The sequence below is a fragment of the Caenorhabditis elegans genome, chromosome V, assembly GCF_000002985.6.
Source record: "Caenorhabditis elegans chromosome V".
Taxonomy (NCBI): domain Eukaryota; kingdom Metazoa; phylum Nematoda; class Chromadorea; order Rhabditida; family Rhabditidae; genus Caenorhabditis; species Caenorhabditis elegans.
Window position 1 is genome coordinate 3349513 of NC_003283.11, and position 11973 is coordinate 3361485.

Sequence of the window (11973 nt, forward strand, 5' to 3'; positions counted from 1 at the left end):
GTAAATTGGGTGAAAAATACAACAATCGGTACTTACAACGTTCACCAAACAAGACAAAATTGGAGTTGCACCAATTGGGAAGTTTATATAAATCATATGATAAAAATGATTCCACAGTGCCCAATTATCATTTTAAGAAAATTCCAAAGATTTTTTATTTATTTTATATGACTTTTGAACACTGAAAAATTCAAGTTTGTGTCGTATACTAATCGCAATTACCAAGAGCGTTTGCCGATTTATTAATTTTTTTGAACTTCTTGGATCTTTTTAGACATTGAAAACATAGTATATTTTTTTGTTTCAGGTCATGGGTGCATTGTATTTGTTCCCTTGGTTGGCTCCAGCTTGGTTGGCTCCATACGCATGTGCGAGCAGCTTCAAGTGAAGTATTAGTAGAAGTTTGATCAATGAAATAAATTTGAAAAAAATATAAAAAATATATCTGTCGGGTTCGAAAATGTTTTTGTCGTGCGCCAACTGCTATCAGCTCACAGGCGAGGTCGAAATGTTCGGAACTAGCGTCATGTGCTGCCAAATCTGTTGAAGTGTTAGATGAATGGCCAACGTAAACGTGTAGTTGTTTGCTGTATTTCGTGGAAAAGTCTCAGTAATCCGTTTTTTCTTTTATCTTGTTCATCATCAAATGTAATTAATTTTTCAGAAAATGAAGCATTCTCTTCTACTTGTCATAGTGTTCCTGGGCTCAGCGGAGTGTGCAAGTCAAACTGAACAACTGAAAGGTACACCCTGCACTGAGGCTGATGCATTTCTGGAATACTCTTGTCTTTTGGCTAGTTTTGCTCAACTGTAAATTATTCTCGACAATTCACTTTTTTCCAGAACTTAAAAGATTTTCTTGCGAAGATTGATGAAGTGGATGCAAAGAATAAGAACGACCTCAACAAATTCGATAAATCTTGCACCCAATTCACTCCATGCTTGAGAACCCTTCAATGTGGCCCAGAACATCCTGCAAGGAAACAAAAGCTTAATTTGATCAGAACCTATTGTGATAGTATTGTTTTTATTAGCAACAATTTTACGGATTGTGATGCGAAGCTGGAGAGAAAGAATTCCACGTGCTACACTGATTGGGACCCGTTCCCGGAAAATTATGAAGAAGAACTAGATGAGAAGAAGAAAAAAGAAATGCTTCAAGAGAAATGCAAAGATTATTTTGGAAAAGATAACTGTATGAAGATGGAGATTACGGAGACATGTGGTGAAGCCGAATGGGTGAAATTCCGAGCTGTAAGTCCGAATTTGATGAAAATTGGTTTTACACCCCAACGTTATTCATTAGAGATAATATTGTATTTTATTTCAGCATTTCATTGGAGTCGGTAATGTGATCAGCGACTGCGACCTCAAAAAAGCGCTAAAGGATATTTGATACGCTTGATTTAAATCCCGCCGTACTATTTTCATTATATCAATAAAGTTGAACATTTAGTTGTGTTACTATGACAGCACTAAAGGAGATCCAACTAATCAAAATAAAATTATTTACCACTTATAGTTTTCGGACCCAGAAGTTTCAATTTTTTGAAATGGAATAACGAGAGTGAGAAAATTTCAGAAAATCGCGCCTATAATACCACCCTATAAGACCACCTATCATTGTAAAAGAATTCGGAATAATTTTCTAAATGTTAGTTCTTAGCGATTGCGAAATTAGCAAAATGCAAAAGAAAACTTGATATTATTAATATTAATCTCGTCGTTCCATGTGTATTAAATCTATCAATAAAGTACAACATTTTTTTCTAAGTGCTTGTTAGCAGCTAATTTTTTTTGTGGTTAGAAAATAGATTCAAATTATTTTCTTGTTAGTTGCGCTAGTGTTTTTAGAAAGTATGTCGTGATGTTATTCAACCGACTCCTCAATCACATGTGCATAACGAAACACTGATTGTTTTGTATTACACCGCCTACAAATTTCCCGTATTATGAAAATCAGACTGGGTAGATGTTGTATCTGATATTGCGGAAATTATCATTGTCTAGTTGATTTTTCTTTCTTCTTTGCCATATTCATATTCACTTAACAATGATATCTTACAAGTATTCAATCGTTATTTCTGCTTTAGGCTTTATACTAAACCTTATTGTTAATGGTGTATTCCTTTATCTAACTATATTCAAGATTAAAAAGATGCATGGAACATACAAGCGAATGGTGATAACCTTTACTGTACTCGGCACCATATTCTCCGCATGGGAGATTATCGCGGAACCATTTGCTCACAACTTCAAAAACTCTCTACTCTACTTTAGCTGTAACACTTGGCTAGGGAGCAAGACCTGGCTCAGGTACATGTTGGCAATGTGGTCTGGGTGCCATACCTTGATCATTTGGTTTATTGCAATGCAGTTCATATATCGATTGGTGTGTTTGATTGATACAAATAATATAAAGAAGTTGGAAGGAATATATGGCTATCTTATGATTATCGTTCCATTTGTCATTGGTGGATTTTTCGCGGTTATGGTGGAAACGCTAATTGCCAAGGATAAGATGTTGGATGATAATTTGAGGTGAGACATGGCACATTTCGTGTTGGTTAAGAATCAGTAAAGAAAATTGATTTTTCAAAATAGAAATAATTTTAAGAACTGATGTTTAAAAGTGACTACTTTATTGACCGGAAACCACATCTCTTTTGTTCATTCTTTTTTTTTCCAGAAAACTAATCTTTGAAAATTATCAACTACTAATATCAGAGCTTCCAAAATACAATATCACACCCTACAATCTCGATGGCTCAGTGAATTGGGGAAATTTTGGACTTCTTGTTATTGCGGTTTTCCTCAATTCTTTGGGCTACCTCGTCATACTTTATTGTGGAGTTCAAATGCATTTGAACATGAAAAAGGAGCTGGCGAAGCTTTCGATCTCTAATCAGGACCTGCAACGGCAATTTTTCAAAGCTCTAATTGCTCAGAGCATTGGTCCAACGATTTTTTTGGTTCTGCCAATGGGGCCTTTCCTTTTGAGTCCCCTAATTCCCGGATTAAATATCAATTGGCAGTCAGGATGGATATTTTGTTTAGTAGGAGCGTATTCCCCATTTGATACCATTATGTTTATGATGATTGTGTCAGAATATAGAACCTTGCTGAAAAGTGAGTCGGGAACTCATCGGAGTGCCTCGAATCGGATGAATTGTTTCAGATCGAGTTGGTTATACAGTTTCTGCAGCTACTCCAGATTATCGAACTCAGGATCCGGCAACTACTGGAGTACAAACTAATTAAATATAAATATATCGTATACAAACATTAAACTCACATCACGATAAGTGATCATTTGAAAATTTGAAAATTCCCATAAATCTCACTTATTTTAGACAATTTTAGTGTCACATGCGCATATTTTCATACCGCGAAACGTGAAATCGCGGTCGCAGTGGCTTCTTGTTATCGGTAGACATTAATTACTGTCTTCAGATTTTCTTGTTTTTCTACATCGTTGCGTTGGTCCAAGAACTAACCATTCCGCGCAGATCCCCAAAAATGTCGGTCGCTTCCAAATAACTACCTTTTGCGCTACGTTGCTCAAATCTTCCTTACGCCGAAATCCCTCCCACCTTTTCTGTTACCTCCTAGACTCTCTCAGCTCTTCATCTCCAATACCACAGCATCTTGGCTCCGCCTACTTGACTCATCCAATTTTCCTTTTATTACAACAAAATCCAGAGTTTCTTATATAAGACCCCACGTTTGTGCACAAAGCAGTCACTGACGATGATGTCTTACTTGTCCATAATTTTGGCCTTTGGACTGCTTGCTGTGGTTTTTGGCGCCGAGCCAACTTCCGAGAAGTGTAAAGAGGAAGAAAAACTAGTGCAACAGTGCTTGAAGGTGAGCTCATATTTTGAAACATGACTTGATACTTTTTTCAGAATCTTCCTCGCAGTTACAAATTATCGAATACAGGATTGATTCTAGAAAATAAGGAGTACAAAGATGAAAGCCAAAAGTGTCTCGATCAACTGACCTGTGATCGATCTAAGAGCGCCTTCAAAGTTCAAGCGGTAACACAAGAAATTATGGAGAAATTTGGAGAGATAGCCTCCTGCGCCCATGTAAGTTGTTTTTCTTCGGATATGTTGTTTAATGAGTACGATATGTTTAGAAGTTTTTGCACAAAAGTTTTATCGATTTTTTTTTTGATTGATTTTGTTCAGAACGCTTATCCAAAAGTGAAAGAAATGTGTGCCAGAAAAACGAATGCCAGCAATAAGGACTGCTCGAACTATGAGGAAAACGTCAAATGTATTGAAGAAGATCTTGCTAAAACCCGTTTCTGCAGTCAACCAGATATTGAAAACTTCAAAACATTTTCCCATCTAATTGTTGAAACCTGTAAAGCAACTGTCGAGTATCAGAAAGCTGCTCAGTAAGGACTATGTTTTCTAGTATTTGATTTTAAGTCCTAAATTCTTCGATCAAATTCCTATTTTTTTATTGATATTGTATCTTTCTTAGTTTTGTATTATCCTCTTTTCTTTCAATCAATACAATTGGAAATTTTTTTTTTTTGAAATAAATTTTAACAACCTAATAATTATTTTTTTTGAATGTGTTCCTTAAATACAGTTTTCAAACGATAATATAAAACAATGTGGCAACTGTCGTGGATCCTCTGGTAGCTCAAAAATGATGTGTGAAGATTGTGGATCGCAGGTCTGTTTCACAAAATTCTGTACATTGAGACCTATCTCTTGGTTCACCATAAACATGTTGATGCCGGAACTTTTTGACCCAAGAAATCTCAAGATTACACAAAGAACAGAAGATAGGAAGTGCTTTCTTTTGCTTTTTCTCTTTTTCCAGCAATTGTCGCCCGAAGGACACTGAACGGAGAAAACAGGCGTGCGATGTTGGAAAAAGTCCACCAGTCACATATACTACACACTATCGGAAGTCACAAAATAACGTAACTGACTTTCACTTGATGTAATAGAAACAGAAAAATCTGAAGATAAGAAAGATGAAAACTGTATTTTCCCGGCTATTTTTTTAAATAAAAAATGCAAAAAAAAATATTGATTAATTTAATTTGGATGTTATAACATTCTAGCACAATATTATTGTTTTAATCATATCTGCACAGGCCGCACTTCTCATCTAATAGTAAGACAAGTCTCTCAACAATATCGCCCAAAAGTTTGCATAATTCTTTCAATGACTTTAATGATGACTTCTTTGGTGCAACTTCCTCTGAAAAATCAAGATGAATTGTGAACTTTAGTGTGCATTTAAACTGACTCTAATGGAGGGATTCGAAGGTGAATGTTTCCGCAACGAACAAATTTCAGAAAACTGAAATAGGCATAACCGTCGAGGTTTCTGGAAAGAAAATTATCAGAGGCTTGGTGGTGTTTATGTTTTAATATCCTCTTGCATTTGGGTCTCATTTTGAGCAAGGGCAACTAACCTCTCTGACTCTTCAATAATTTGGAATTCCAATTCCCCATACATCTGTCTATCTTTTTCCATGAACTCGTTGAGATCCTTGACAAGCTTCTCACAGTCGACATCGGTTTTCATGACAGTTTCATCTCCATCGAACTTGACTTTATTCCCTTCTGGAACATTTCCATCCTTATCGTTTTGAGTATACCCATCGGCAAAGGCAGTTCTGACGATCTGGATAGTGTTTTTGACTGCGTGAGAACTCAGGTGAATTTGGATAATGAGTTACAGGATGTCATTGTGAACTGTTCCCGAACCTCCCGACTTTACCAATTCCTCGTAGACAATAACTGCGGAACTTGGTTTTTCTTCTTCAACTGGTTCATCAAACACAGTAAAAATTTCGTAGAGAATCATAAATCTTTCGCTGTCATCGTCATCAAAAAACGGATGTTTGTTACACATCGAAAGCATGTCCCCAATTTCACCTTCAGCACCGTCCTGTGATTTTAAATTTGGTTAAAATGTGATGCTTTAAAAAAATTTTTGGGTTCAAAATTCAACTTACCTCCATCATTTTGCTACCGTGTTTTTGAGATTTGAGAAATAGTACAAGAAAAGTCACAAAAAGAAGAATGAAATTTTTGAGTAGATCTAACTTGATGGGAGGTGAAGGATAGGGTCAATTGGCAGTTGTTATCTACATTCATTTTGTCTGAACGGGAGAGAGAAAAACGATGTTTAATCTGCTTTTCACAAATCAACGGTTGCTATGTTGAGTGGGAAAAAATGAAGATAGTTATCTTTATATCTGATTCATAGTAGGAAGTTCACAGTCTCACGCAGGCCGACTATGCTCTGCTACATCGAAAAAGATTGTAGCATAGTTACTGGTTTTATTGAAAACTGAAGAAGGGGAAAGTTTTCATATCAGTTTGCAAATAAACATAAAGCATCAACATATACATAGCATAACGAAAAAAACATATCATTTCATAAATAAAGCGCAACAAATAAATATTTCGATTTCCAGCTTTTCCACTTCAACCACTACTCTCAAACTCTGCAAAATCCTGAAAAACAAATTATATATGGAAGCAACTATAGAATCAAAACTCACAATAACAAACGTGGTTGCCAGAAGTAATGCTTTGGCCTTGACATCCAGGTCGGCGGGAACTGAAAGACCTCAAACTGTTTTTTTTTTGCTTTTCAGACTAACTCACATGTGACGGCAAAAGTGTCAGCGTCAGTATACGCCTCACGTATTATACCACCCCACTTCTTGGTAATTGCGCCAATTCTCTTATAGGTATCGGGAGTTTTGATCTGGAAATGTGGGAGTACGGTGGAACAAGCTTTTGGAAAAGGTTTTCGAAATTAGGCCAGTTAGCCCGTCCGGTCTGACCGCACACATAGAAGGATGTTCAGATAATCCAGGAAAATTAATCCAGGAAAATACCACTCACCGTGAAAGCCTTATCATCGCAACAGCAATACGTGCAGCAGCCTTGACCATCAACAAGAAACAACAGTTCTTCATCTTTATCCAGAACGTTACAGTGTGAGTTTGTACAACCATGTCCTAGAAGAACAGTACCCAGAAGGCCCATGGATGGGGATTCAATTGTGCTCTTGTTTGTTGAACCTAACCAGCAACAGCATCCACAGCAGTGTCTTTCTCGTTTGACGGTGAGCACTTCCTTAACGAAAAAATTCATACAAAAAGTATAGTGGGCATTAAAGTTCAATGAAAAAGGTCATAAGCGACTTATGTGCTACTATGATTATAGAAATTTAAATAAAACCTTTGTCTAATTGTAAGGGACTCTGGAAATAGTGAAAGACTTTTCCTTCTTTGTAAGAAATATGTATAGCCAAAGCTGGTGGCCTAGGCCTAGAATTCAAAATCCAAAAGTTCCCTCACCTTGTTAAAGTTATCTACAATGTGCATGACGAATGCACGTTCAGCTCCACAGCACTGTCTCTTTTGATAGCATATTTTTTTGATAGCATATTTATTTTTGGTCTCCCAGCCAGTGCGAATCTCGATGGGCTCCAAAAATTGATGCACCATGATCGTATCCAAGTAGGCGAGGTATTCTAAACCCCCTGGGATCCCCTCAACGGGTGGCAGCGCTTCTATTACAATTGTTCCAGGAGGCATCGGTATAGAAGCTCCTGGTTGAGTTGTGATGGCTTGACTTTGAGATGCAACGTAGCTGGGAGGAGCAGGCGGCATCAGTGGCTGCTCCATAATTTTCCACCTAAAATTATTTTGATTTAATTTTTTTTTTACTAAAGAGGTCCTCCAATTGTGAGCTCACTGACAAAAATGATGAATGTTAAAATAAAATTGTAATTAAATCACTTGAAGAAAATAAATAAAACAACCTTAAAATTTCAAACAAAATTTTCGGTGCAAATAAGAATTTAGCTAAAAATCGGAGCGTGGAAACATTTGTAGTTTAATCGATGCTCAACAACTGGAACAGAAACAGAGTAGAAAAATAAGACGAGATACTGTGGTTAGAGATGAGACGTAGAGGGAGATGGAGAGGGATAGAGAGGACACAAGAAGAACACACGTTTCAGAGTTCCCGAGGACTAAACATTATATGTGTAACTTTCAACTGTTGGATATTTCCGATGTTATCAGAAAAAGCTAAGAAGTACCATTTCTCAAGTAAAGAACCGAAAGGAGGCAAGTAGAAAAGTATAAAATTCAAAACCACAAAAGAAAATGTAGACGATCTTTGAACATATAGAAGTCGAGACGAGGGAATAGCAGAAAAGCACATGCGGGTAGGAAGGACAGCGAGGGTCAGCTCCGGAAAAAGTGTCCATGTATCATTGAACGCACGCAGCTGGAGTACTAAAAAGAAGAGAATACACTTTTTTGAATGAAGGAAAAAGCGCAGGCATTTACTTCTTGGTTTTTCAACAAATTAATCACAGAAGTCGATCGACGTCGGACAAGTGAGGAACATTGTTTTCTGCCGTCGCAGCGGTTGATGGCGGAATTTGGCCGTTTTCATTTCGTCGTGAATTCAAAATTGCATGCCGCTTTTCGTAGGATTCTCAGCAACCCATTTCGACATCTAAATTCAGCTTCTTGAAAAAGTGTGGCCCAAAAATATTGGATCAGAAGTTGGCTAAACTTGGGCAAAAGTTGGGCAAGACTTAACCTTTGACGCAGTCTGAATCCAAAGTCTTGCCTAAATTTGTGCAAAAAAAACTGGAGATCTTCCCTGTTCATACATCTCAGGTATCCAGGAAAAACTGTCCATACAGGCTTTTTTTTTATGGATCGGAGACGGCAGATTAAAGATTAGTCCATCTAATCCCGATCCCTCAATCGTCCATTTTATCGGATTTACCGTTTTCTGGGGTTCAGCGACGTATGAAAATGTTAATTCCGAATTAAACAGATGACATTATACGAATTATCAAAATTCCATTATTCCCATCCCGCTTTCATATCCGTTGTCTGCCCTAGAGTTGCACGTTCCCGGCCCAAGTACTGCAATTGGACAGTTGTCGCTCTGCCTATGATCGCCTGTATATCAATTGTTTATCAATCCCTTGAAACATCCGTCAAACTTGTTTTCTGTCATCTTGACCTTGGGTCACTATAAATTTTTTCATATATCGAACTATATTCGTTCCAAACATTTTTGAGTAGTGTCTCTGAAAAAATAAGAAAATGACATCTCAAAACGCTCCGTTTTTATATTCACAAATCGATCCACTGCTACTTAGCAGAACAAACAGGTATGGTGAGCATTTTTTGTCCCTTTTGTGCTCCATTTTTTTCAGAGCTAATTTAGACAACCTTATTAGAAAAATAAAATTTCAATTTTTCTTTCAAGACCGCAACCAAGAGATCGTTGGAAGACCATTATTAAGATTACTACGACATTCATTGGAGTTCTGATGGTAACAACGCCTATTGTTTTTGGATTGTCCGGAGTTGCAGGCAATAGTAATACAAGTAGACATAGAAATATTTAATATTAAGGCATTGATGTTTCAGCATCCCATTTCAAAAATATATCGTCAACTACTGGAAAATATCCCGAAAAGAATTCTACAGATTTTGACACTAGTACTACGACAGTATCTGAAGCGAATACAACTTTTGATACAACTGGTGAGTGTTTTGCTAGTTTGCAATTAATTATATTATACAACAAAAATTTCAGAGTCACTATATCTAGCTGAAGAGATTACAACACAAGAGAAACTTATCCAATTAAATCCGAATTCCGGACACAACTACGTAAAATTTACGTATGACATTCTCAACAACACTTATTCACATGATAATATAGATGGATCACCAGTTGCGCCATATTTTGTTGATAAAATCGAACGAGTAGTTGACAGAAAAAATAATGAAGCTTACTTGCATCAGGAGTTTCCTGACGATTTTTCAAATGTAAGTCTTTAGTATTTGAAGCAAAAATTTTGTAGTAAAAAAATTAAATTCCAGATGTATTGGGCGTTCAGTTTGAAGAACGATGGAAAATCAGTTGAAAAAGTAGTGATCTCAATTCCTGGAATAGAGGAAATTGTCAATAATAGAGCAGGAGTTGTTGAAACTTGTCCAAATTTTCTCATAGTTTGAAATAATACTAAACTGACCATTCTTAATGTATTTTTTTTAGAATTGCTTTAATATTCCAGTAGAGAAAAGCTTAACAATTGAGCAGCAAATGGATAAGTTATACATAAGCGTAAGTGTTTTCAGTGAAAATTTTAAATAGTAATATTCAAATATTTTTTCAAAAAGTGGCAACAACTCAGCACTTTTTGACTGTCAAAAAATCTTTCAAAACATTTTTGAAAATTTTACTATGATATTTTGTAATTTTTGGCATTATACAAGTGGTTTTAAAAAGTTTCCCCACAGACCCCCTCCTTTTAAAATCAAAAATTTTTCAAGTAAAATGCCATTTATAAATAGCGATCATTACGTTCGTTTCTTGCAATAAGATACTATAATACTAACCTACCTTGTACTAATGGATCAATTTCAGATAATGCTTCAGAAGGATATTAAAGTTTTAAAAACAAAACTGAAAGGTGTGAGCAATGTGGAGAGTTTTAAAATTGAAGTTTACTGGAGTGAGTCAATTTTGTAGAATGATATTTTTATATTATGACACTGTAGTAAAGAAATAGGAAGTTTTCTGGGAACTCGTTATCGTGGCCAATTCTTTAAAAATAAATTTAAAATTTGCCGTACACACCTGATTGTGATCCTTTCCTATTTTTTTTATAGTGTCATCAGACGCTCGTTGTTAGGTTCATGAGTTAGTATCTCCATCTGTTCAGAAAATATGACTATGGATTCTCCAACAACAACGACACCTGGAAGTATTGCCACAACAAAATCTTCAACTACTACAATCACAGGTTGGTTTGGGCATACAGAATTTTTGCAATCAAATTTTGGTTTCTTTTTAGAGACACATCATCAACCTGACATCTCATCAACACGGTTGACTGAACATCAAGATATTATCCAATTGACACCAAAATCAGGACAAGACTACGCAAAGTTCACGTACGATGTTATAAGCAACACGTATTCACAAAGTAATGAAGATGGATCTCCAGTTAAACCATATCTTGCTTCTAACGTGGAGCATGTAGTAGATAGAAGATTGAATGTAGCGTATATACATATGAAAGAGCCCATCAATAAGCGTATTGGACTTGTACGTTTGCTTTGCATTTGTATTTTAAAATCCGTTTTACGTTTCAGATCAACTGGGAGTTTGACTTCAGGTTTCCTGGAAGATCAGTAGAAAAGCTGGAAATTAAACTGACAGGAATGGATGAGATTGTCCATAATGGTGGAACAGCCAATGCTTGCCTACACGATTCATTTGTTTGAAAAATAAACGAAACTAACCCATTCAATTTAAATATTTTCAGAAGTGCACGGCTATTCCGATAAACGGAAGCCTGACCATTGAGAAACCCCAATTTAATAAGTTTTTCATGCAAGTAAGTAAGATCGTAGAAATATGTTTTACACATGCATAAATTTCAGATTGAATTGTTCAAAGATATAAAAGTTTTCAAAACTGAACTGAACGATAGAAGCAGTGCCGAAAGTATTTCAATTGTTGTCTACTGGAGTTAAATAGGCTTTTATTTATTCTGAAAGTAAAGTTGCACAAAATAATAAATATTTTCTATTTTTTAGTGTTTTCTCTGTGAACATAAGGTGGTGTAGTCAAATTTTTGTAAGCTTTATTGAACTCGAAAATTTAATTGTCTAAAACGCCGGATTTCATAATGAAAACTTCTTGAAAACTTCTTTTAAAAAGTTATGGTTGTTCAAGAAATGATAATCTTTGAACAGATAGAAGTCCAGTGAATAGCACAAAAGCAAATGCGGGTCGAAAGGGCAGCGAAGGTCAGCTCCGGAAAAAATTCACATGTATCATTGAAAGCACGCAGCTGGAGTACTAAAAAGAAGAAAATACACTTTTTTTTGAATGAGGGAAAAAGCGCAGGCATTTACTTCTTGGT

At 36.1% G+C, this 11973-nt stretch overlaps 5 protein-coding genes and 1 pseudogene across 7 annotated transcripts; 4 read left to right on the forward strand and 2 right to left on the reverse strand.

The window, feature by feature from the left end:
• The first annotated feature begins 664 nt into the window (after positions 1-664).
• C17B7.15 (T20D4.11-like domain-containing protein) lies at positions 665-1455 on the forward strand. The gene is made up of 3 exons (NM_001318260.2): positions 665-793; positions 844-1254; positions 1331-1455. Exons 1-3 carry the CDS (start codon positions 668-670, stop codon positions 1394-1396), a joined length of 603 nt encoding a protein of 200 aa, NP_001305189.1. The 5' UTR covers positions 665-667; the 3' UTR covers positions 1397-1455.
• A 598-nt stretch (positions 1456-2053) lies between these two features.
• str-63 (Seven TM Receptor) lies at positions 2054-3261 on the forward strand (the record flags this gene model as incomplete). Its single annotated transcript, NM_071530.1, has 3 exons — positions 2054-2541; positions 2690-3129; positions 3179-3261. The coding sequence occupies 3 exons, from the start codon at positions 2054-2056 to the stop codon at positions 3259-3261; spliced, it is 1011 nt and encodes a 336-aa protein (NP_503931.1).
• A 451-nt stretch (positions 3262-3712) lies between these two features.
• On the forward strand, positions 3713-4574 carry C17B7.12 (DUF19 domain-containing protein). The gene is made up of 3 exons (NM_071531.3): positions 3713-3867; positions 3909-4091; positions 4194-4574. Exons 1-3 carry the CDS (start codon positions 3751-3753, stop codon positions 4407-4409), a joined length of 516 nt encoding a protein of 171 aa, NP_503932.2. The 5' UTR covers positions 3713-3750; the 3' UTR covers positions 4410-4574.
• Positions 4575-5154: 580 nt separating this feature from the next.
• C04E12.6 lies at positions 5155-6001 on the reverse strand (annotated as a pseudogene). Its single transcript has 4 exons — positions 5993-6001; positions 5447-5925; positions 5278-5358; positions 5155-5229 (listed from the first exon to the last, which is right to left on the reverse strand). Coding segments are annotated over exons 1-4 (644 nt in total).
• Positions 6002-6335: 334 nt separating this feature from the next.
• Positions 6336-7694, reverse strand: scrm-3 (Phospholipid scramblase). The gene is made up of 5 exons (NM_071533.4): positions 7352-7694; positions 6894-7127; positions 6651-6753; positions 6545-6603; positions 6336-6497 (listed from the first exon to the last, which is right to left on the reverse strand). Exons 1-5 carry the CDS (start codon positions 7679-7681, stop codon positions 6468-6470), a joined length of 756 nt encoding a protein of 251 aa, NP_503934.2. The 5' UTR covers positions 7682-7694; the 3' UTR covers positions 6336-6467.
• Positions 7695-9054: 1360 nt separating this feature from the next.
• Positions 9055-11581, forward strand: C04E12.5 (PAW domain-containing protein; the record flags this gene model as incomplete). 2 transcript variants are annotated; one of them, NM_071534.3, is made up of 12 exons in its annotated part: positions 9055-9198; positions 9297-9409; positions 9461-9577; positions 9630-9865; positions 9920-10048; positions 10095-10163; positions 10467-10554; positions 10765-10845; positions 10897-11150; positions 11198-11323; positions 11371-11442; positions 11489-11581. In NM_071534.3, the coding sequence occupies 12 exons, from the start codon at positions 9131-9133 to the stop codon at positions 11579-11581; spliced, it is 1446 nt and encodes a 481-aa protein (NP_503935.2). The 2 variants fall into 2 exon arrangements, with proteins under 2 accessions (NP_503935.2, NP_001309618.1); NM_001322510.1 differs by having other exon boundaries at positions 9131-9198; positions 9297-9418.
• Positions 11582-11973: the final 392 nt, after the last annotated feature.

Excerpts from the sequence above, each read along its gene's own strand:
- C17B7.15 (NM_001318260.2), top strand. The coding sequence starts at position 668 with ATGAAGCATTCTCTTCTACTTGTCATAGTGTTCCTGGGCTCAGCGGAG. Across the intron at positions 794-843 it reads TGGAATACTCTTGTCTTTTG|AACTTAAAAGATTTTCTTGC; the intron begins GCTAGTTTTGCT and ends ACTTTTTTCCAG. Across the intron at positions 1,255-1,330 it reads AATGGGTGAAATTCCGAGCT|CATTTCATTGGAGTCGGTAA; the intron begins GTAAGTCCGAAT and ends ATTTTATTTCAG.
- C17B7.12 (NM_071531.3), top strand. The coding sequence starts at position 3,751 with ATGATGTCTTACTTGTCCATAATTTTGGCCTTTGGACTGCTTGCTGTG. Across the intron at positions 3,868-3,908 it reads TAGTGCAACAGTGCTTGAAG|AATCTTCCTCGCAGTTACAA; the intron begins GTGAGCTCATAT and ends TACTTTTTTCAG. Across the intron at positions 4,092-4,193 it reads AGATAGCCTCCTGCGCCCAT|AACGCTTATCCAAAAGTGAA; the intron begins GTAAGTTGTTTT and ends GATTTTGTTCAG.
- scrm-3 (NM_071533.4), bottom strand. The coding sequence starts at position 7,681 with ATGGAGCAGCCACTGATGCCGCCTGCTCCTCCCAGCTACGTTGCATCT. Across the intron at positions 6,754-6,893 it reads GCGATGATAAGGCTTTCACG|ATCAAAACTCCCGATACCTA; the intron begins GTGAGTGGTATT and ends CCACATTTCCAG. Across the intron at positions 6,498-6,544 it reads TGGCAACCACGTTTGTTATT|GATTTTGCAGAGTTTGAGAG; the intron begins GTGAGTTTTGAT and ends TTTGTTTTTCAG.